Source organism: Moschus berezovskii, chromosome 8 (genome assembly GCF_049115385.1).
Source record: "Moschus berezovskii isolate FMDL1 chromosome 8, NW_MosBer_1.0, whole genome shotgun sequence".
Taxonomy (NCBI): Eukaryota; Metazoa; Chordata; class Mammalia; order Artiodactyla; family Moschidae; genus Moschus; species Moschus berezovskii.
The window spans coordinates 107,867,301-107,891,808 of record NC_142467.1 but is presented as its reverse complement, the minus strand read 5'-3'; the positions used below and the strand labels follow the sequence as shown (position 1 = coordinate 107,891,808).

General features: G+C 49.1%; 1 protein-coding gene and 1 pseudogene across 9 annotated transcripts in view; both read left to right on the top strand.

Moving 5' to 3' along the window:
- Positions 1-11: 11 nt before the first annotated feature.
- The window catches only part of SUGP2 (SURP and G-patch domain containing 2), a 29,487-nt gene continuing 4,990 nt past the window's right edge, over positions 12-24,508 (top strand). For 6 of the 9 annotated variants that reach the window (XR_008686394.2, XR_008686393.2, XR_008686392.2 and 3 more), the window contains exons 1-8: positions 251-387; positions 1,682-1,810; positions 5,457-7,061; positions 9,544-9,664; positions 14,247-14,734; positions 15,772-15,883; positions 20,307-20,818; positions 22,876-22,937. Coding sequence is in view for 6 of the 9 variants with exons in the window: in XM_055429298.2 (XP_055285273.1) it covers positions 357-387; positions 1,682-1,810; positions 5,457-7,061; positions 9,544-9,664; positions 14,247-14,734; positions 15,772-15,883; positions 20,307-20,818; positions 22,876-22,937 (3,060 nt within the window). In the remaining 3 variants the exon portion in view is untranslated. The other 3 variants (XM_055429301.2, XM_055429300.2, XM_055429302.2) reach the window with 3 other exon arrangements.
- Positions 18,051-20,293, top strand: LOC148777190 (small ribosomal subunit protein eS27-like pseudogene; annotated as a pseudogene).

Genomic DNA, 24,508 nt, shown 5'->3' with positions numbered 1-24,508 from the left:
CCCGGCTGCCCCGCCCCCGGCCCCTTTCGGCCGCCGTACGTGCGCAGGCGCTGTGGCGAGGCCGCGCCTCGGCCTCCGTCAGCCCTGTGAGCCGCTCTCTGGGTGACCAAGAGTGACCGCGAGTACACGTAAAGCTGAGAGGGCCAACAGGTTTGCGGCGTCTCTGTCGCCTTTTTCGGGTCGCTGCCCGTCGCCGCCGGCCCAGGGAGAGAAATTGTTGGCCTCGAGAGTGTCCGCCCTGCAGGTTGGGCAGTGCGCCTGCGCGAGAGGCTCTGCCGCCTGCGCCGCCGCCTTGAGGCTCGGCCGCGGCCTGCGCCTGCGCGGCGCGGCGCTGCGGAGACCGTTGGTTTATTTGCATGTCCCCGCCTCGCGCGGTGGCGGCGGCGGGTGAGGCGCCTGAGGCGGTGGCGGGGGCGGCTCCGCGCGCGGTGGGCTCGGGGTGAGGCCCGGGCCCAGGCGTTGTCGGCGGGTGGGCCCGGGGGTGCGCGGTTTGGGCTCGATCCCGGGTCCCCACGATGGCGCAGCGGGCTCGGCCCTTGGACTGCGCGGCGGACGCATCGCGGCCGGGTCGGCCTGGGGGGGCGATCCGCGGCCTTCGAGGCCCGACGCCCCCTTTTCTTCGACCTCAAAGGCCGAGAGGAGGCGGGCCGCGCCCGAAGGGGTTCTTTCGTTCGTTCATTCATTCAGCCTGAGCCGGGAGCGGCCCCTCTGGTGGGGTGATAACGGCTGCGGGGCGCCGACTCCGCCTCTTTAGACATTTTTTTAACTGGTTCGATCCCCACAGCAACCCTTACCGTGAGCTGCCCGTTCCATAGATGGGGAAGTGGAGGCACGGAGAGGTTAGATCACTTGAATTGATCCTGGGCCACCTGGCCGGAACCCCCTCCCGTTCTATAGCAGAGAACAAGGGGGGCCAGGGAAGAGGCCTGAAGGGTAGGGAAAGGAGGTAATGGTTATAAGAAATGACTGTCAGGCAGGGGCAGGCTTGGGTTTTGAGGTGGAAGGAATATCTTGCTGGGTAAGGACACCACCACTGGATTTCTCAATATTGCTTCTCAGTCTTTTTCTAATCAGTTTTAAGGGCTTTGTCCCCACAACCAGTGTCCTGTTTGCCAGGTTCCAGCCCAGGCTGGTTGACCTTGGTTGGGTCACTTAGCCTGAACCTCCCTTTTGCACTTTTGTGTCATTTCATTCATAATGGGCCCCACTTGTTTATTGGATTGTTGCAAGAAGTGTTGTGGGAGTCCCTCCCCTTCAGCAGGAGCTGGCACAGAGCAAGCTCTGTCAGTAGGTCATTGTCACTAGTCCGGGATTTCTCCCCTCACTTGCTGAGACGCCTCTGTCAGAGGGGAAGTTAGCTCTCAGAGCCTCTTCGCCGTGTCTGTAGAATAGGAAAATAGAAATGGGAAAAATCATGTCTTTCCTAAACATCATTTGTAAAGGTTTATGCTCCTGATAAGTGTGTTGCTTAAACAGCCTCATCTTACTCCTTCTTAGACAACACACACCTGTGACGTTCATGTGGGCAGAGCTCCCTTTAAAATAAACCAGCCTTCCTCTGAAATGCCATACCAGATTATGGGTCACTGCTTGGTTACTCTGAGGATTAAGTGGAATAGATCAAGCTTTGTGAGCGTTAGTTGTCATTCTTAGTGTCTTTCCCTGCCTCTTCTCATTACAGATCAGAGAAACATGGCAGCAAGGAGAATTGCACAGGAGACTTTTGATGCTGTATTGCAGGAAAAAGCTAACCGATATATGGATCCCAGTGGTGAGGCTGTAGGTGAAACTCTTCAGTTTAAAGCTCAAGGTAAATTAAAGTGCGTGGTTTTGGGGGGAGTGAGGCAGGTGGATGGAGCATGTATTTAGAATTGGGGCCCAATCTGCAGCTCCTCAGATTTTACCTTCTTAAGTGGAGATAAAATTTTCTCTTGGTCCACCTGTTAAATCATGTAAAAGGAGATATTGTCATTATCCAGAGCTTCTCCCCAAGGCACCTTGCCCCACCTAAAGAAGGGTTCTTAAATAAATTGCCTGACTCCATGTCCACTATCACTACCCAGGTTTGAGCTCTTAATCAGGTCTTACCTGGATTATTGCAGTAATCTCCTCCTGAAATGTCTTTCAGTTTCTGGCTTCATTCCCTCAAATCTTCTCTCCCCACAGATCTGTTAGTGCTAACTTTGCAGGACCAAGGCCAGGCTTAGGCTCTTGGGGCTCCCTATTTTGGTTTTACATCCTCAGACAAGTGCGGGAGCAGCCAAGTAACTGGTGTGCAAGACAGGAGGGCCTTGGAGCCTTGTGGAGCTGCTGAATGTAGGCCCTGCCTGAAAACATTCCTTTTGCAAAGTTTTGAAGCATCATGTCAGCAGAATAAAAAATGGGCCTAGTGTAAATGGCAAGACAGCTTGGAGGTCCCGCCCCACAGTGCATGAGGCTCCTAGCTCTCATCCTCTGCCTTAGGCCTGTTGTTTCACTGATACTGTGTGCTTGTCTGTGTTGTGAATCCCTCATCTCAGCTCTGTGTGATTGATTCCCTCAGTCAGTAAGTCCTAGTCCACAGGTGTCTTCCGCCAGGAGGCCCAAGTGGGCCTGGAGATTGATTGTACACTGTGTGCGTGATGCCCTGCTATGGGCTGGCCTCCTTTGGGCCTGTACTGTTTGCTGCTGCACCAGCCCTTGAGCCAGCCTTGGTGTAGAGAAGGCTTCCTCGGTGCTGGCTGCATGAGTCTAAGTGCTTGGGGTGGGGATAACTTATTATGTGCTTTGGACCCAGAGAAACTGAGGCTTAGAAGGTGTCTCCAAAGTCTTGAGTTTTCAAAAATTGTATAAGCAGCAGACAAAACCATTCCTGTTACAAAAGATTGGAAGGATTAAGTAGTTAAGAACAGAATGTCGGGACTTCCGTGGCCATCCAGTGGTTAAGACTCCACACTCCTAAGGCAGGGTTTGATCCCTGGTTGGGGAACTGAGATCCCACATGCCACACTGTGGGGCCAAAAAAAAGAACAGGGTGTAAAAAGCCTCTTTGCTGCTTCCTTATTCCTTGGAAGTAACCATATCTGTGGTGTTTTGTGTATCCTTTAATTCTTTTAGCCATATATGAATCCTGAATACTTCATGTGTGTTTATATATATACATATGTGTGTGTGCATATGTACATTGATACACATGTATATGCAAAAACACGTGTATGTGTGTATATATATATTTGGAGATTTGAATTGGTTTATCTTCTCTAGAGACTCAAACTCTAACACATATCTTAAGTTATCTCAAGAAAGGTTGGGGGCGGGGGAGACTCTGAACCCAGTCTGATGCTGGATGGTTCTGGAACCATCTCTGTGTCATAGAGCTGCATGGTCCATTGGTCTGCCTCTCTCTCTCTCTCTGCTGCATTTTTCTGAGGCCTTGTAAACCAGGTCCTGTTGGGCAGAATCCAGTCACCACTCTTCCTCTAATGCTCCCACCATAACCAGGCCATCAAAAACCATCAATATCTGCATTATCTTGGTGGACTCCTTGCTGGAACTTCCACTCTTGCCCCTTGCAGTCTGTTCCCCACACAGAAGCCAGTGAGGTTGTCCCTTTGCTCCAACCCCCCATGGCTTTCTGTCTCATTCATGGTAAACTCTGGAGTCCTGTCGAGGGCCTGGGTTGATCTGGTGTGCACCCACTTCTGTTTGCATCACCTGTCATAGTAGTTCACTAATTTTGCTACATGTTAGAATACTTTGGGAGCATTTTAAAAGTCCTCATGCCCAGGTCACACCTCACCCCAGTTAATTAAATCAGAATGCCCCAGGACTGCAGTGTGCAGCAGAATCTAGGTGCTGCCTCCTTACCACTTTGTCCCTCCTTCCCTCTTCCATTCTCACCGCATTTGTCCTGTACTCATCTCAGCTTACACTCACTCTCCCTCTACCTGGTAGACTTTCCCCATAACTGCACATTCTGACCCCTCACGCCAGGCCTCTGCTACTCAGATACCTTGTTGTTAGAGCTGCCCACACTGACCAGCCTGTTTAAAAATGGCTTTCCCTCTTCACATTCCCGCCGGTTTGGCATTTCCTTACTCCTGAAGAATTTTTTGTTTATTATTTGGCTTCCTCAACTGAAGAGTCCAGGAAAGTAGGGACTTTGCTGTGTCTTTTCCATGCTATAACTTCAGGGCCTAGAACAGGGCCCATATACAGTAGGTGCTTAGTAAGTACTTGTTGGACAGATAAACTTGGATTTATAGAAAGCCCTTGTTTCCTGTGGCGTGTTGACCCGTCACTACTTCTCTCTCTTTTACGATTGACTTTTTGCCTCGGTAATGGATCCTGATTCAGAAAGTAAGAAAGGCGCTCTGTGCAGATGTCTCCCTGAGGCCCTCTGTTCCCTTGTGCCCATAGTTCTCTTCTTTTTTTGACTCCTTACGGTTTCTTTTTTCTTTTTGGCTGCGCCATGCTGCATGTGGGATTTTAGTTTCCTGATCAGGAACTGAACCCAGGTTCTTGGCAGTGAAAGCGTGGAGTCCTAACCACTGGACTGCCCGGGAATTCCCCTTTCCGTTTCTTTATGCATGAATGAACAAATGCAAACAGAGTGTCCTATTTTTCTCATTTCTGCACAGAGGAGGACAAAAGCACATACTGTTCAGTTTCCATTGTGGTTTCTGTTGTTGTGGCCTGTTTAACTTTTGCCTTCCCTCTTACTTGCTCAGTCTCTTTTTTCAGGTATTGGTTGGCTTAATGACCCTTTCTGAGGGAGCCCGTCAGCCACCTTTGGATCAAGTGCTCAGCTAAGGTCCAGCCAGCAGTGGTGGGTGCGGTGTCAGATATAGCTCCCGCCTCAGTGGCACTGTGGGCCAAGAGTTCCTCATAGGAAGCAGGCAGCCTCTAGAAAACCTGTCTGCTGTGTGATAGTACACAAGTGTTCTGGTCACAGTAAGACCAGGTTATTTGGGAACCAAATGCCCATCCCTGAGTCTAAAAGAAGGCTTGTAAAACAGAAAGTGAAGTGAAAGTTGCTAGTTGTGACTAACTCTGCAACCCCATGGAATTCTCCAGGCCAGAATACTGAAGTGGGTAGCCGTTCCTTCTCCAGGGGATCTTCCCAACCCAGGGATCAAACCCAGGTCTCCTGCATCGCAGGCAGGTTCTTTCCCAGCTTAGCCACCAGGGAAGCCTTGTGAAACAGAGGTAGGGCAACAGATCTGAATGAGTGAGCTGCATTGCTGCCTTGCCTCCATGGACTATCGTCAGGCCAGATACAGGCCCAGGACTCATAGCTCTTCTGTTTGCAAAAGTAGAAACCTAGGTTTTTAAGTGAAACCACACATATTTTCCATGTGAGTTTCTAAAATGCACTCTGACTGGGAAAGCACCCTGCTGGTGGTCTGCAGATCATCCACTTGCAGCCTCTGGTCTGACACATACCTTTATGTTTCTTTTTGGATTGCTTATTTCAGATCTTCTAAGGACAGTCCCAAGAGCCAGAGCAGATATGTTTGATGACGTCCACAGTGACAGCAGGTACACTCTGGGTGCATCTGTAACTCATCCTCGAGACAGTGGGAGAGAAGGCCTGAGAGGTGATGTATTTCCAGGACCTTCCTTCAGGTCAAGCAACCCTTCTGTAAGTGAAGACAGCTACTTTCGCAAAGAATGTGGTCGGGATCTGGAGTTTTCCCACCCTAACTCCCGAGACCAGGTCTTTGGCCACCGGAAACTGGGACATTTCCGCTCTCAGGACTGGAAATTTGCACTCCGTGGCTCTTGGGAACAAGACTTTGCCCACTCAGTTTCTCAAGAATCCTCTTGGTCACAGGAGTGTAGTTTTGGCCCTTCTGCATTACTGGGGGACTTTGGCTCCTCCAGGCTGATTGAGAAAGAGTGCTTGGAGAAAGAGAGTCGTGATTATGACGTGGATCGTCCAGGGGAGGCAGACTCTGTGCTTAGGGGCAGCAGCCAAGTCCAGGGCAGAGGCCGAGGTCTAAACCTTGCTGACCAGGAGGGTGCTCTCTTGGGAAAGGGGGAGACTCAAGGCCTGCTCACTTCTAAAATGGGGGTTGGGAAATTTGTCATGCTGAGAAACGTGAGCACGAAAAAGGGACCCACTATGAGTCGTATCACTCCCAAAACTCAGGGCACTAACCAAATCCCGAAAACCACCTCAAGTCCTGACGTGACGCTGGTGACAAACCCAGGGACAGAAGATGTCCAGTTCCCCACGCGGAAAGTTCCTCTGGGGCTTGATCTGAAGGATGTCCGGCTCCCCAGGAGAAAGATGAGTTTCGACATCATAGATAAGTCAGATGTCTTCTCGAGATTTGGGATAGAAATAATCAAGTGGGCAGGATTCCACACCATAAAAGATGATGTTAAATTTTCCCAACTTTTCCAGACTCTCTTTGAACTTGAAACAGAAACATGTGCTAAAATGCTCGCCTCATTCAAATGCTCCTTAAAACCAGAGCACAGAGATTTTTGCTTTTTTACTATCAAATTTTTAAAGCACTCCGCTTTGAAAACACCCAGAGTTGATAACGAGTTTTTAAACATGCTTTTAGACAAAGGTGCTGTGAAGACCAAAAATTGCTTTTTTGAAATCATAAAGCCCTTTGATAAATACATAATGAGACTACAAGACCGGCTGCTGAAGAGTGTCACACCCCTGCTCATGGCCTGCAATGCCTACGAGCTGAGTGTGAAGATGAAGACCCTCACTAACCCCCTGGACTTGGCTATTGCCCTGGAGACCACCAATTCTCTCTGCCGGAAGTCTTTAGCTCTTCTGGGACAGACATTCTCCTTGGCCTCTTCCTTCCGGCAAGAGAAAATCCTGGAAGCTGTTGGCCTCCAAGATATAGCTCCATCTCCCGCCGCATTTCCAAACTTCGAGGACTCTACTCTGTTTGGGAGAGAGTACATCGATCACCTGAAGGCCTGGCTGGTCAGCAGTGGGTGTCCACTCCAGGTCAAGAAAGCTGAATCCGAGCCAGCCCAAGATGAGAAAGCTGCGCCTCCTACAGAACCTGAAATTCAGGCCAAGGCTCTGAGTGGTCTTAGTGATGGTAAGGAAAGCAACAGCAGTTTCTATTTGTTGTGATTTGTTTGCTTTTTTGTAATGTCTCTCATTCTCTTTGCTATTTGTACACTGAAGTTCTTGTTGGAAACAAATCAGAATTTAAGGAGAAAACTCACAGTGACTGCCACTCATTTTATAAGCGTGTGGATGGATGTTTGTACACAGTATTGCTTTACTATCTGGGTTGTTTGTATTATCTTATAGCCAAGGTTAAGAAGCCTTGTTCCAAAAATTACCCCTTCTCTGCCCCGCCCCCCCACCCCCAGCCCTGAGTTATTACTTGAAAGGAAAGTAAATACAGGCCACAGTCTCCAAGGATCCCCCAGGCTTCTGAGGGGAAGAAATCACAAACCCAGCCCCTCCTGTGCTGGGATTAAGGGGATATAGGAGAGGCCCCAGCCCAGCATGGGGAGTCAGGAAGGCTATTTCTGAACTGTTCTGAGGGCTAGATGGTGGAGGCACCTTTTCGCCTGCTCACTTTTCTAAACTGGCTAGAAGTTGAGAGATCACTTCAGTATACCTGGTAACCTGCAGTTAACAAGTTGGCCTACTGGGGAGGGGAAAGACAAAGAAGAAGGTAGTAGAAGTGACTGGCTGTGTGGCGTCCCTTTCCCTCCTCCTGTGCTCCCAGGATGGATGTTTTCACAGCCCAGAAAGCCCAGAAGCCATGAGCACACATAGTGGCCACTGAGGAAGCCCCTTTTCCCTCTAATAGCGTTTTCAGCTTCCATTGCCCCAGTCAAGTTGGTAAGTTGCCTTTGTCCCTGAATCTCCTCAGTCTTCACCCTTGTGGAGTCCTGGCTGCTACAGGCACTGGGCAGGTCCCTCCATGGATGGGCGGCCACACCTGCTGCCAGAGAGGGAGCCTTTCAGAAGTGAGCTCAGGGCTGGAGTGGGGCCTCTCTTCCCCACGTCCCCCAAAGTAGTGGGGTGGAGGCCTGTGTGACCGACATTGAGAGGAACGAGAAAGCCCCCAACCTGAAGCTGCCCAGCACCGTCCCTGGCTGTGCGGCTGTGCGGGCGGCCTGCCGCTGCCATCGCGCTGCACCGAGACACTGCAGTCTGCTCCTGCACGGGATTATCAGAGGCTCTTTGCCGTGCTTCTGCAGCATTGCTGCATCTCCCTTGATGTTGGAGTCATAGTGCTTTTTATTAAAGGTTTCTGAGCCTGAGTAGAGCTGGGTCCCTGTGAAATTGGCATCTGTCAAGCATTGACTCCTTGTCTGGTCATCAGGTAGATGGCACCATTGTCCACATCTAACGGGGCATAGGCTGCCACTACTTCCATTACTGTTAGAAATGCTGGGATGATATCTTTGGTTGAATTTCTTGATTCTTACTATTATTTTCATTAAAAAAAAAATTGAATCCTCCTTGAAAGGAGATATCCACAGAAAGAGCGCTGGGCCCAAGGTAAGATCCACTGTCTGGCCCGTAACTGTGGTCATCTTCTCTAGAGTTGGTTGCAGTGATGCAAAAATTTCATTGTCTTTGAAAGCCTCTGATTTTGAAGCTCTTACTGTTTTGTAAAATCATGTAAAACCAGCAGTTATATAAAATGAGAGCCAACAACAAAAAAGTAATTTCAGAGGGGAAATGAAGGATTGATACATCCTGTGTTAAGAATTCACACTGATGTTGAGAATGTCAATACCTTTCCACAATAAACTGGAAAACCTCTCCAGTTTGGGACTGATTATTGAATGAATGAACAAATAGACCATCTGTGCTGTTAAAACTAGCAAATATCAAAGGAAATTCACACTTTAAAAGACGTGTTTTTTCAAACATTCAACAGATACTTTCTATGAACACCTATCTTGGAACTATTGATTTTTTTTATATTAACTTTTTTAATTGGACAATTTTTCTTTGTGAGCTTATGTATGTTTTCTGATTACACATCACATGTGTTTATTTTTTATAGATAAAGCACACAAAAAAGTGAAATCCCTGCTAAATCTGCCACCCATAGATAACCTCTGTTAACTTTCTGGTATATTTCTGTCTAATCTTTTTTTTTCTGTGTGTCTATTTATTTGTATCTCTGCTTCGTTTTTTCATATGCAAATTACAGTTTAGATATACTTTTTACAATATTTTATACTTAGCTACATTTTATGTTTTTCTGTTTTCCCCTTAATATTGTGAACAAGTTAAGCTGTATGCAAAAAGTGATAAGGAGTTGCTCCATACCATTTCCTTCTATAGAATATTGCTCTGTACAGTCACTAAGTTTGCGACTGTTTCTCTCCTAGTGATTATGCTACTATAGCTTTTGAGAGGATATTTTGTATATTGGTTTCTGGAATAATAGGCCCTTTCCCTGTTTTCAATGCTGGTCTCTTGTGAAGGAGGATTTCAGTTGCTGGCGCCTGCTTAGGCTCCATCCTTAGGCTCTATCCTGATCTTCCCAGGCCCCATGTGGTCCAGTATGTTTCTCAGAGAAGACCTTCTGTGTGTTCCAGAGGTCCCCCAGCGAGCAGATCACAAGGTGGTGGACATCATTGACCAGCTGGTCGCACGTGTCATTGGAGGCAGCCTGTCTCCCAAAGAGAGAACTCTTCTCAAGGAGGACCCTGCTTACTGGTAGGTCTCTAAATGGTGCTCTTCTGAATCCCTCCTGTAAAGTACAGGGCAGTGTTTCTGTTGCTTTGATGGTGTCCAGAGAAGAAAGTGAAGTGTTTATTTTGAGCTGCGGTGTCAGTCAATGGGAAGAGCATGAGCGTGGGTCGGGTTCATGTGGGTTCAGACTCCTCGTCTGTGCTGATTTGAGGACGAGCTGAGAGACGCGTGCAGAGAGTGAGTTTAAGATGAGGAAACGGCACAGCAGTTGATTTATTGCTGCTCTGCTCAGCTGTCTTCCTTTTGTCTTACTGCCTCTCTGCTTGAATAAAACAATATTTTAAAATTAAAGTTTCTGCCATAAATATTGATAACAGCATTTGCTTATTAGAAAAGGAGAAGAACAGACAGCTGGGCGAAGCCGCCTGTGCTCTCACTGGCGCTCGCTGGCATCTGGGGGTGTTTGCTAGCAGTCTGTCTCTCATTGGTGGCTCTGGTTTCTCACGCAGTTGTGATTTTGCTGTGGTGTACCCTGCTCCTTTTACACAGGAAAGTGCTCATGATTCCTGCTCTCTGAAGACATTTCAGATGGCTGTGTTTACTGGTCTACAGAGTAGGTCATCAGTTTATTTAGCCATTCCTCTCTGTTGGATTTTTAGAATTTTTTGTTTTTTAAATAATATGCCCTTCCCTTATTTAAATTTTTAAACATTATTTATTTCTTTGACTGAGCCAAACCTCAGTTGCACCCTGCGGGACCTCTCTTTGAGGCACGTGGACCCCAGCTGTGGCACACAGGCTCAGTGTTTGTGGCGTGTGGGGTCCTCGCTCTCCAACCACCATTGGACCTGTGTCCCCTGTATTGCATGGTAGATTCTTTTTTTTTTTTAATTTATTTATTTTTGGCTATTTATTTTTAATTTATTTTTTTTTAATTATTTATTTTTGTCTATTGCTGAGCTCAGGCCTTTTCTAGTTGTGGTGAGCAGGGACTGCCCATCGTTGCAGGGCGCGGGTTTTCCATTGGTGTGACTTCCGTTGCAGAGCATGGGCTCTCGGTGCATGGGCTTCAGCGGTCGCAGTCTGTGGGCTCAGGAGGGGTGTCCCGCAGGCCTAATTGCCACATAGCATGTGGGATCTTCCCCAACCAGGGATCAAACCCGTGTCTGCTGCATTCACAGGTGGATTTGGACCAACAAGGAGATCCCCAGATTTTCTGTTCTTGCTGTTGTAATTACTAAAGATGCTTGAAAGGTTAAAATTTCTGTGTAACGGTGCCAGAGCTTTGGTGATAACCAGTATGATTTCCAGGAGGAGAGTTAGAAATTGTTATGGTTTTATTTTGACAGAATTCTTAAAATGTTATGTTCATATATTGAATAAGATAGGCATACAACTTAAAAGTTAAAAAAAAAACAAAACCCAGTAACCTAATTGCCCCAGTATCATTTATTGAATACTTTTTATTTAGCGAATCTTTTGCTTTTTGTGCACTTGGTACCCTTCTTAGCACTTTACTGATTTAAGCACTAGCTGGCCAAACCCTCATAAACAACCTCTTGAAGTAGATATGTTGTCATATTTACAGACAGACAGAAAACTTGAGACTTAAAGAAGCCTCTTGCCTGGAGGATGCACAGCTAGTAACAGACAGAGCTGAGATTCACACTCAGGCGCTGTGGTCTCAGCCAGTGCTTATGCTGAAGGAAGGAGGCTAGATAGCCTCAGACTGACAGAGGAAAGCAGGGACTAATTCCTCTGGGTAAGATGTCATGTAGACTTGAAAGACCCAGGGCCAGTTTCCAGGGGATTGTTGAGATTATTGGGCTGGAGGGAAGGGGGACCCTGAGAGGACTGGGAACATGTATCCCTGCCCCGTGACTGCTGCACACTCCCTGCAGGCTCACGGTCACTGACAGCTGGGGGTGGCGGACAGAATCAGAGCCAGGCTTGGGGGTATGTGTGGTGGTGGTGGTGAGCGGGCCTGCAAATCAAAAGTAAGCATGTATTTGAGGAAAATCAGCGTCATGAAAGAGGATCACCAAACTTCAACAGATCTGACACCTAAGACAGAGTTACTATAAGAAAAAGAAGACTGTCTAAAAATACATATGTGATTAATAGTCTTAGATGGATAATAGCATATTATATCCATGAAATAGGAACTGCTTATTATGAAAAACAGCCAATTAAAGATCTTGGAATTGAAGAATGCGATTATTGAAATAATCTCAGTGGTTAGCTGATAGAAATGATCTGAATGAAAAACAGATTAGAGAGCTGACTCAGAGATTTGATCACTTGTGAACTCCTTCAGAATTACCCAGAGCCTATAAGAAGAAAGAGTGTGCAAAGAAACTGTGTTTAAAAAAAAATAGTAAACTTAGGTTTTTGGTGTATATATTTAAATTCTTAAGTCAAAGTGGTACTTGTGTGTGATTTACCAAAAAAATCAATGTTATCACAAAAGGCAAAATGTTTCTGCCATGATCCATTCTCATGCCAGTTCCACCTTTTTTTTTTTGGCCATGCCAATGCAGCCTGTGGGATCATTCCCCAACCAGGGATCAAACCCATGCCCTTCCTACAGTAGAAGAGTAGAATCTTAACCACTGGTCTGCCAGAGAAGTCCCTGAGTTTTCTCCTTAGAGACAGTCACTTTTAGTTCTTTAAGCTCCTTTTAACAGTTAACTGTTATATCCTTAGAGATGACACACCTATGCTGCTCTTTTCTTTTTTAATGCCTGAGCTGTGCGTCTTGTGAGATATTAGTTCCCCAACCAGGGATCGAACCCAGGTCCTGGCAGTGAAAGCACCAAGTCCAAACCACTGGCCCACCAGGGAATTTCCCAAAACATTTTCTTCGTAACAAAAAGTATATAATTCAAGCCTCACAGCAACATGGTGAAATAACTTATCATTATCACCCATCCCATCTTATAGATAGAGAAACTGAGGCACAGCTAGTGCGTGACTACACTGGGATTTGAGCCTGGCAGGCTAGCTGGGGAGTGCACTGAGCTGTTGATGTTATGCTCCACTGGAGCTGGGGGAGATGGGCTTGTGACTGATGTGTGGAACCTGCACTTGGCATTAGAATCGACCACAGAAAAGGGACTCCCGTGGTGGGGATCCGGGTCACCTGGCATTTACTCCGCTTTCTACCGTGGATAGGGGGCTACATTTGACTTGAGAGCTGGAGCATCCGTGTTGGTCCGCCTTCCCTCATGTGGGAACCTAGGCTGGTAAGGGTGCAGTCTCACAGGATGCTGCTGCTGCCCAGCAGAGTGTCTCGGGCAGCAGGGGAGCCAGCACAGCCTGTTCCCCCAGATCCAGCCAGACCTTAACTGTGTAGTGAGCATCAGCAGGAGCTCCATACAGAGCTGCCCGCCAGGGACACGCCACATTACACAGAACTGCCAGCATCCTGCTGTGCACTGCCACCTCATGGCCAGTCAGCTTCTGCCACTGGCAGTGGGGAACCTTACCTAATACATGATCTCAATAGCAGACAGTCCAAAAGCCTCGTGAAATACTACCATACTCACCAGATGCTGCTTATTCTTTAACACAAACTGAAGTTGAACATTCACAAAAACCTTGGTATGAATGAGGTCATGGAGAAAACTGCAGACCATCCTAGGAAAGGAAAATCATGTTGGCCACTTTGTGCAATGCATAAAACTTGAAACCAGCAACAGCCTAAATAAAACTGGCTTCTAATAACTTTTCGTATGAAAGAGAATTAGAATTGAAATTAGAAACTCTTTAGAAGGAAGTAGCAGGTTGGGGGAAAACTGTCACCTTGCATGTGTTTATCAGAAATAAAGAGTGAAGATAACCATTCAATTCATGAGGCGAGGGAAAAATGGTGAAAAAAATGGGACTAGGAGGAAGGGTTAATAGAGATGAAAGAAAGTGCTAGTGAAGTGGTCTGCAAAGTAAATAATGTGAAAGACCCTGCCATTCCCCTTTCTCACCCACTCCTTAGAGCAATCAATCTGTGTGGATAAAAACAAATATACATGGATGTTATGTACACAAAGGCAGTTTCACAGGGTGTGTTTCAGTGTTGGAGTTCTGTAGCTTGCTCTCCATGGGCTGTGTCATGGATCTCTTTCTGTGTTAGTACATGTAATGTCAGTACATGTAACTCAGACTGTTCTGTACTCTTCTCCTTATGACTCTGGCACATGATTTCACATCAATGGCACGCTGTCCTTAATGATGTAATTAAAAGGTCGCTGAGTGTCCACCATTTGAAGGGTGTCACCTCCTGAAAGCAGTGTCTGGGAGCAATCCCTGCCATTCCCTGGCAGCAGTTGACTTCCATGTGAGGCCACCAGGAGCCATGAGCTCCTTCATGGTGCTGAAATCGAGGAGGAATCAACCAGTGCTCCATCAAAGCTCCTGATCACCCCGTGGTCACTCTGAGCAGGACACATGACCAGGGCCCAGCGCTGGGTCCTTGGTAGCGCTGGGCAGAGCCTCTCCATCAGCAAGGAGGCCACCAAGTAGAAAGGGTTTGCAGAAATGTATTTACAGCAGCAATTTGGTTGTGCTAGTATGTTCACAAATGTCCTGCTGTTCCTGTTTTGTTACATAGGTTTTTGTCTGACGACAGTAGTCTGGAGTATAAATATTACAAGCTGAAGCTGGCAGAAATGCAGCGGATTAGCCAGACCTTGCCAGGAGCAGATCAGAAGCCAATGGCAGCAGAGTGTGCGGTCCGGGCTATGCTGTATGCCCGGGCAGTCCGGAGCCTCAAGAGAAGGCTCCTACCAGGGCGGCGGCGGGGACATCTTAGAGCTCAAGGACTCCGGGGCTGGAAAGTGAGGAGAGCCACCACTGGGACCCAGACCCTACTCTCCTCAGGCACCAGGCTGAAACACCATGGCCGGCAGGCTCCGGGCTTCCTGCAGGGCAAGCCGCCCCAGCCAGACAGAAGTGATGCTGCCAAGGACTGCCCCCCAGAGTTGGCCGGACCCTCGCCTCGGGACCCCAGCCCTGAAGCCTCAGGCCCATCCCCCAAGCCAGGAGGCTTGGATGTCTCCGAAGCCCCTCAGACCTCTTCTCTTTCCCCGTCTATTGATGGTGAGTGCTCACCCCTGTCCCTGTCCTCTGGGCCCCAGCCACAACTCTGGTCTATCTCCAGGGGTCTCTGCGGAGGCAGGCAGCTTCAGTGGGCTGGGCTGGGCAGCAGACAGCAGCAAGAGGGACCCAGCCAGGACAGCGCCCACCGAGGCTCTCCTCTCGCCTCCTCACGGGGAGGCCCTGGAGTCCTGCTGCCCCTTCCTCTTGTCCTGAGCGGGGAGCCAGCATGCGTGCTGCCTGCTGAGTCTGAGCTTCCCTGCACAGTTCCCTTGCTGGCCAGCAGGGTGTACCATGTGCCCGTGCTTGGAGCGGTGAGCTCCTTGATCCGATTCTCTCTATTCTTGCCCCTTGCACTTCTCATAGGGCTGCCCTGGTTCTCGTTCTGTTTCCTCTTCCCTGCTAAGTGTGCTCATTTCCTTCCTTAGAGTTAGATGACTTGCAGTTTCTTCTGTTTCTCCCAAGCATTGCCTTCTCCTTCCACACAACAGGGCTGCCCTATGGCCAGTGCTTCCCCTCAGCACTAGATGGGAATGTAGAGGGAAAAAAATCTACTCAACTGATAACATTTTTCTAGTTATTGCTATGTAACAAGCCAGTCCAAACTGTGGCTTCAAACAGAAAGCATCGAGTGTTGTTTCAAGTCGGCTCAGCTGGGCCTGCTAGCTGCAGGCAGTGGCCAGTAGTCAGGGACTGGTAGCTGAGGAGATGGAGCTTGTGGGCTGCATGCCTGTCACCCCCCAGCAGTAAGCCTGATGGTTGGATTGTGTATCCAGGAGATGCAGAGGAGGTGCTTGAGGCGTCTCAGGCCCAGGCTCCACATTTCTGTCACATTCTCAGTCAGAATGAGTCCCAGGGCCAGCCCCAGTTCAAGGAGAGAAAGGAGAGTCCACCCCTGCTGGACAGAGCGGCAGAGGCACATGGCAAAGGGTAAGACCACAGTGACGGGTCGTCTTTGTAATCATTCTCCACAACCCCATGATGTTCACATGGAAATTGGCAGCTCAGAACCGGTACATGACAGTTGCTTTATTTTGTAGTTGATACGAAGACAATGGAGACTGCAGAGAAACTGGCCAAATTTGTTGCTCAGGTGGGACCAGAGATTGAACAGTTCAGCATAGAAAACAGCATTGACAACCCTGACCTTTGGTACGTACCCATCACGCCCCTTTGATTTATGTTCACCTCATGAGTGTCCTGAGAGCCCATAGAAGGTCGCCCCCAGGATAGATCATGACTTCTCTTCCACCGAGCTCAGGGCTTTTCTGGAGAAGCATCTGTCTGGGGTTGTTGGAGACCTGCCCTCATCTGGGGCGTCAGGAAAAGCCGCCCTCAGAGGGAAGTTTAAGCTGGATCCAAAGGCTCAGTGGGTGTTGGTCAGGGGAAGGGGGAGAGAACACCCCGGCAGAAGGACGTGAAGGTTCCCCAGAGCCTGTGCAGAGGCAGAGAGGAGAGTGTGTCCTCGCCTGTGAGTCTGAGGAGGAGGGCACTGCCCCTGCTCGTGCTGGCAGCTCTGGGCGGGGTGAGAGTGTGCTGCTCATGTCGTGTGAGGGTGGGTTTGGTCCAGGTGTGAGCAACAAGCACTCCCCTGTAGTAGTGGCTTGGCACCCTTGTCCATTCTTCAGTGGGGTAAACTTTCAACATTCTACAGACCAAAGGCCATAGAACCCACTCTGCCTGCGGGGTGAGGATTCTGCTTCAGGGGGAGGCCGCCTGAAGGCCATGTGTTCTCAGTACCGAGCCTTAACTTGGCTGAGCTCCGCTTGGAGTGGGTGGGATTCCCATGCTTTCTGGATTGCATCCTACCGCCAGCTAGGGGTTCTGGACCCTTGCCCTATTCCCAACGTGCTAGAGAGTTGTGCCTTGGTTTACTTAAGGATACGGTTAAGAATTTTACATTTCCTGGAACATTTCTGGGAGTCAGTGTGTCTAAGCCCTTATAGCAAATTTGGACGTTGAGTAGGTCTCCTGCGCTGGATGCCTCTTGCTTCCTGTGAGACACAGACCAGCCACATGGAGCACTGGTGGCCTTGGAGGTACTCAGCCTAGTACTGCCTTTTACAGGCCTTGGGGCTGCTGGGCCTTACAGGTCTTAGAACTGGGCTGCTGCCGCATGTAGGACATCACACTGCTCAGTGAAGGGCAGGCAGGAGCATTTTAGCAGTTTTCTTTTTTCTCCCAATGCAGAAAGAGAACTCTGCATTGTCCTGCTTACTTGGCACTGCCAGGGCTTGGTGTTATTCCTCAGTCTCTGTGGCAGCCTTTTCTGAGCAGTGTTCCGCAGAAGATGCTGTCCGCTTTGTCCCCTGGAGAGAGAGCCAGAGAACTCCAGCAGCCTCAGGTGGGGTGATACATTCTCGCCCCCAGTGCTCGTAGGATAGGTGGAAAATGACTGCATCCAGTACCCACCTGTTTAATAAAAGGCAAGATGACTTTGTGTTTCTTTCCCTTAGAAGAATCACACCTGTAATGTGTTCAGTAGTTGCTTCAGTTAATTCATTTTGTGTTTGTGGTTATGTCATCAATTTGACACAGTCAAATTCATTTGTTTCTGCTGAGAATCTATTTGGAGGCCTTTTTTCTTATCCTTTTTAATTTAATTTTTAAAATAAGTACAGAATTTGTATGGCATGCTTACTCCTTGGAAGGAAAGTTATGACCAACCTAGGTCACACAGAGTCGGACACGACTGAAGTGACTTAGCAGCAGCAGCAGCAGCAGATAGTATATTAAAAAGCAGAGACATTACTTTGCCAACAAAGGTCCGTCTAGTCAAGGCTATGGTTTTTCCCGTGGTCATGTATGGATGTGAGAGTTAGACTGTGAAGAAAGCTGATCGCCAAAGAATTGACGCTTTTGAACTGTGGTGCTGGAGAAGACTCTTGCGAGTCCCTTGGACTGCAAGGAGATCCAACCAGTCCATTCTAAAGGAGATCAGTCCTGGGTGTTCATTGGAAGGACTAATGCTAAAGCTGAAGCTCCAATACTTTGGCCACTTCATGTGAAGAGTTGACTCACTGGAAAAGACTCTGATGCTGGGAGGGATTGGGGGCAGGAGGAGACGGGGACGACGAAGAATGAGATGGCTGGATGGCATCACCGACTCGATGGACGTGAGTTTGAGTGAACTCCGAGAGTTGGTGATGGACAGGGAGGCCTGGCGTGCTGTGATTCATGGGGTCGCAAAGAGTCGGACACGACTGAGCGACTGAACTGAACTGAAAAGTAAAAATGACAAAAGATAAACTCAGAGAAGCCTCATTTCCCTGTCCATCAGTAATGAGAAGCCATTTCCATTTATTGGCAGCACGGGTGTGTGTATTCTCTCTCGGTTCTTGCAGCGCGGGTAGGCCTCTGCGTGTAGCAGGGTCTTTTGTGCCTCGCTGTCTCCTGTCACAGCGCACCCAGAAGCCCCTCCCGCCCCGCCTGTGTCCACTTTCTCCAGTCTGCGTTGTCCTCCCCGTGCAGCCACATCCGACCCTGCTCCCAGTGTGCTTGAGTTAGGGGTCAGCTTAAGAATAGAATTAAGAGGGCTTCCCTGGTGGTCCAGGGGTTTGAGAGTTTGCCTGCCAGTACAAGGGACACAGGTTCAGTGCCTGGTCCCGAAGGATTCCACATCCCGTGTGCCACAACTGCTGAGCCTACACCCTAGAGCCTACACAACTGCTGAAACCCAAGCACCCTAGAGCCCGTGCTCCACAACAAGAGAGGCCACCAAGGTGAGAAACCCATCCCTCTCGAAAGGATAGCCCCTGCTTGACACAGCTAGAGAAGCCCGCACACAGCAACAAAGACCCAGCACAACCAAAAATAAATACATCTTGGAAAAAAAAGAGTACAATTAAGAGACCTGCATGGGCTGGACTTGCAAAGGGATCACCCTGCCTTTGGCAGGAATTTTATTGCATCCTTCCTTGGAAAAGAAGAATCATAAAAAGAAACAGCTTGTTCGAAGTCCAAATTCTTACTTTATGGATGTAAAAAGTCCAGGTAGATACAAGATTACTCTGGTTTTCAGCCATGCTCAGACTGGTCCTTTGTGTAAGTTGTTCAATAGTGAGTGGTGTGTCAGCCAACAGGAGGGAAGACCAGATTCCTCGAAGGGTGTTCATTTAGAAAAGCAACACTGATGAGCCACACGCCTTTCTGAGCTTGTGTTCTATCACAGGAAGCCTCATCAGTTCAGCAATTCCAGTTCATCTGCCTAGATTAACTAATTATGCTTCATTTTGTAAGGTATACAACTCGCTCTCCTATTTTGATGTCAGTTTTTCAATAAAGTTTTGATTATGGGTGAAAAAAATACAATTAAGAATATTTCCTGTAGCATAGAACCAATTTAAATATTTTTCTAAAAAGCTGCCTAGTGGTCCCAACACCATTTGTTGAAAAGGTGGTTCTTTTTCCAGTTTCATCAGAAACTGTGTTTCTGGTCTTTCTCTTGATCTGTCTGTCCATAGACCTGTGTCATACTGTTTTAACTATAGAGGCTTTACACACCTTGTAATATGTGGTGGAGCTGGGCCTCTTCCTCATCTTGTTCCAGGGGTGTTCCTAGATATTCTTGCATACTTATGTTTCTGTATGCACACCTGCTGGCTCAGGTGGTAAAGAATCTGCGTGCAGTGCAGGAGACTTGAGTTTGATCCCTGAGTCAGGAAGATCCCCTGGAGAGGAAAATGGCGGCCCACTCCAGTATTCTTGTTTGGGGAATCCTGTGGACACAGGAGCCTGGCAAGCTATAGTCTATGGAGTCACAAAGAGTTGGACACGATTGAGAGATTAACCCTTCACTTGATGAACTTAAGAATCAGGTTCAGATCCAGGGAAAAAAAATGATGCTTTTACTTTTATTTTATTTATTTATTTTTTATTTTTTTGCTTTTACTTTTATACATTAATATTTAGTTAGGGAAGAATTGACTCCTTTATGAGGCTGAGTTGTCCTTTCCAGGAACAAGGGCTGTCTTTGCTTTGGCCCAAGTATATTTTGTGTGCTTTTGGTCTCTCAGCACCAGCCACACCTCAAGCTGTGACTGAGGCCCTTGAGCTCTGGGGTGCGGAGAGGCCTTGTTGCCCCGTATTCACACAGCTTTGCTGCAGAACATGAGGCAGGAGGCGCTGTGGCTGGCACACCTTTTCCACCTCGTGGCTGGAGGGAGGGAGGAACAGAGTCACAGCACACACAGGCCTAGAGTGGCTGGTGACGTAATTAGAGATGAGGTGAGGCCCAGGCCGGATCTCCTGGGTGTGGTGTTAGAGCTCGTTCCAGTGTGTTCCCTGACCGTCCCTGCATACCTTGTTCCTCCAACTCCCTCCCCAAGAAAGCAGTTAGGCCTCTCATGTTTCTGGCTCCTTTGTTAAATTACTAATACTCCTCAAACTTTCTATCTCACTGTAAGGCTGACCACCAAGAAAGAAAGGCTGACTTTCTACCACAGCTGGTAGAGAGAGGTCATGTATCTGTTTCTTTGTGCCACCCCCAGTTCTGTCAGGTCCATTTGGACCGTTTCAGCAAATAGGAATGTTTAGAGAACCCTCTGGTTAACCAGTGTATCTCAATTTATCCTAGGTTTCTACATGACCAAAATAGTTCGGCTTTCAAATTCTATCGAAAGAAGGTATTTGAACTGTGCCCATCGATTTGCTTTACGTCCTCTCCACTGACCCTCCATGCCAGTGAGAGCGCCGATTCTCAGGAGAGCCCCCTGGAGCCCATGGAAGGAGAAGGCGAGTTTGAGGACGAGCCGTCTCAGCAGGAGGCTGAGCTGGAGAGCCCAGAGGTGATGCCTGAGGAGGAGGAGGAGGAGGACGAAGAGGAGGACGAGGAAGGGGGTGAGGAGGCCTCCCCTCCTGGAGGGGCCTCCAGGCCGGCAGAAGGGTCCAAGTCGGAGGGCTCGGAGGGCAGCCCCCCAGCCGATGGCCTCCTGAGCGAGGTGGCCGAGGACAGCCCGACTGGCGGGCCTGCCCTGTCCCAGGCCTCCTCAGGGGCCTGCTTCCCCCGGAAGAGGATCAGCAGCAAGTCACTGAAGGTCGGCATGATCCCGGCTCCCAAGAGACTGTGTCTCATCCAGGAGCCCAAGGGTGAGTGCCTGGGTATTAGTCCAGTGGCCTCAGCGCTGCTTCTGTTTAATAGCTGAGGAGGAATGGTGCTCAGCTGGGGGCTATGGAAAATTGTGGAGACGTGGCCTGTTTTGAGGAATTTACCTGACTCCCCCAGCCCAAGTTTAGCTGCAGGATGACCGGCTGGCCCGTCACCCCTTCTGCCTCTGATTACTCCAGCTAATCTTTGAGAATCCCCCCTAGGACCAGCACAGCCTGGGGCTCTTTGGTCTTGTATTTTATTTAATCTAGGATAGTCCTATTGGTTTTGCACACAGTCCAAAATGTTCATGAGAAACTGACGTTTCCAGTTGGTCCAGAGATGGCACTCTAAGGAGAGGCTGCCTTTGGCTTCTAGCACCCCACACATTGCTTGTTATTTTCTGTTATTGCTCAGCTTCCAACAGGGGAATCCTAGCTGTGGAAGGAACAGGCCTGGGTCATCTTGGCTGTTTCCTGCCTGTGATCTAGAGGGGTGCCCAGCTTTCTGAGCACTGAACACCCACCCTCCTGCAAGGCCCCCAGGGTGGTGATACCTGCTTGATGATGCTGAGGCAGGGGCCATGGAGCAGTCTGGGACAGCAGTTAGTGGGACCTGTGGAGTCCACGCTCTGCCAGTCTTGGCCATGAAAGGCCATCTCCTGCTCGTCTATAGGGAGGGTCAAGGTTTTTGAGGTACAAATTACCAGCAATAAAAGCACACCCTTTTCAAGTGGATAGTTCTTGGAATTTTGGCAAAGGCGTATAGGCGTGAGCCCCCTGGCACTGCTGAGCTGGGACTTCTTCCGGGAGTGTCTCTCTGTCCCTCCACCGTCTCCTACCTGGCCCCAGCAACCACTGACCATTTTCTGGCCTGTGGTTTTGCCTTTTTCGGACTGTCAATAGGTAAATCACATCATGTGCCACTTTGGGTGGGCTCCCTGCTGCCCACCCAGGTCTCCACACAGCCAGGCCTGGGCCGTGTTTCCTGTGTGGGGCTGACCCTTCGATGTTTGTGTGGGAGGAGGTGGTTTTGGTGAACAGTGCTCCACTGTGTGTGTAGGCTCTACGTGTTCTCGGTTATTGAGGGCATCATATTCACACCCAACAGTATCAGTCTAGTTTCTCCTGCTAACAGTTCTCATGATTTCTGTTTAGAAACGGTGTTGCAATCGATTGCTAACTCTCTACTAAGCTCTTCTGTCCTTCAGAACTTTCCAGAGGGCGGTAGCACATCACAATACTTGTTATGATGGCCTTCATGGGGGAAAAGTGGGATTCTTTCAATTTTCGAAGCTCTCAGTTATTTGATATGGTGGTTGATGAGATAGTACCAGACCTGCTAGTCTCTCTTTTGTCAAATATAATAATAATAATAATATGATTTAGTGCTCTGTATGGAGAAGGCGATGGCACCCCACTCCAGTACTCTTGCCTAGAAAATCCCATGGATGGAGGAGCCTGGTAGGCTGCAGTCCATGGGGTCGCAAAGAGTCGGACACGACTGAGCAACTTCACTTTCACTTTCATGCATTGGAGAAGGAAATGGCAACCCACTCCAGTGTTCTTGCCTGGAGAATCCCAGGGACAGGGGAGCTTGGTGGGCTGCCGTCTATGGGGTCGCACAGAGTCAGACACAACTGAAGCAACTTAGCAGCAGCAGTGCTCTGTATGAGAAGTGCAATTGTTTTTACTGGAAAGTTCTGTGTGGACTTTAGTTCTTTATCTGTGGAACACTTGCAGAGACATGAAGAGGGCACAGTGTCACAAATCAGTTATTTGTTGAAGCAAAATGCCTTTCTCCAGTCATGGAAAGCAATGCGTGTGTAGGGTCTGTCATCATAAACATGGCAGTCACACTTAAGGAGACTCCCACAGCAAGGCAGCACTCAGCTGAGCCTCTGTGTTCATTTCTGCACTCTGCAGGCCGCAGTACAGCTCCTAGCCTCTGTCAGCAGAAGGGCTGTTAGCCAAAGCTGCAGCATGCTTGTCTTCTAAGTGTCAGTAATTTGGGGAAAGGACCTGTGTATTTGTATATATACATTTCTTTTGTCTTCCAGTTCACGAACCAGTTCGAATTGCCTATGACAGGCCTCGGGGTCGCCCCGTATCCAAGAAGAAGGTGAGCATGGCTGAGCGTCCTCACATGTGGCATAGAGCTTGCCCGAGTTCTCAGGGGTACTGGATGCAGGCTGTACTCACTCTGCAGGCCAGGTGTCAATGTGCAAAGAACAACACACAGCCTTATCTCTCTTAAAACTGTTTTGCATTGCCCAAAGCACAGGATGGAGTAATTAGTCTATTTAATGGATGGGTAAAGCCTGATGTGTGCAGTGGATCTGCGAGATGAACAAGATAATGTCTCAGCCATTGAGAGGTTCAGATTTAGTAGACTATAATTGTGGTCAGGAGTACGCTGCTTTGCTGGTAAGCTGAGTGTATGTGTGTGTGTGAGTGTGTCTGTGCTCGTGCACGTGCACATGTGTGCTCACCTGCATGAGCGTGTGTGTGCGTGTGTGTGTGCATGAGTGTGTGTGCATGAGCATTGTGTGTATGAGCGTGCATGAGCGTTGCGCGTGTGTGTGCACACGCGCGTGTTCATTAACGAACCAGCACCGGCCTCGGGTGCTCTCTCTTCCATCTGCCCGCCCAGAGGCAGCAGTGAGCAGGGCTGTCAGTAGCAGAAATGTGCAGAACCAAGCATGGTGGGTGAGAAGGAGCAAGGTGGGAGGCCTGGTAGAAGCCCCAGGGCAGACACAGGTCAGCAGCAAGCCCTTTGTGCCTAGAGTGGAGTAATGGGGGTGGGGTGCTGAGGAAGTGGAGGTGGCAGCAGCCAGGTCACATGGGGTCTGTAGGTGGGTGTCAGCACTGTGCCCCTTCTCTGGGAGAGGTCAGGGAGCCACACCACGGTGGGGATTTGGGTAGAAGACATGGCCATTATGACTGCTGTGTGGAAAGCAGCCTATGGGCTAGCGGGCCAGGCAGAGCTGAGGCCCAGGCGGGGTGAAGTGGAGTTGGTGTGACTTACTGATGGACTGGATGTGGACCAGAGAAGTCCGGAAAGAGTCCAGGGTGACTCTGGGATTGTCGGCCTGGACAGTTAAGGGAACAGGGCTGCTGTTGACTGAAATGGGACACCCCTGTTGGGGGTGGGTCATTGGAAGGAGACAAGAGCGAACTTCAGGCAGGTGAGGCTGGCCCAGGTCACCTGGGACACGGGACATCACAGGTCCCTAGCAGCCCAGGAGGTGAGTGGGAAACCAGGTGTCTCTGCGGGCGTCCAGGGATGAGGAAAGCCCGTGTGGTGGCTCAGACTGTTCTGAGTGCATCGCGCCAGTCTCAGCATATAGATGAAGCGTCAGTGTGACCTCAGTTACAGCTGGGAGCAGGAACCTTCCTGTCCGTGAAGTGTGTGTTTTTAACAGGTGTGTTGGGTTTTAAGCTGAGCCAGCACCCAGGTACCCATCTGTTGAGGCACAGCCTGGTGAGAAGGCAGCCATTTCAAGCTCAGCCTGGCCATCTAATCTTGGCATGAGGTTCTGTTTGTCCATCTGTAAAGTGGGACAGTTGCACCTACCTTGCAGGTAGGAGATCCCACAAGGATTAAATGAAATGGTGTTAACCCAGTGTGCAGCCAGCTGGTATCTTGCCAACGTGGGTCTCTCTTTGGGGTGACTGCTGACAGGGAGGAGG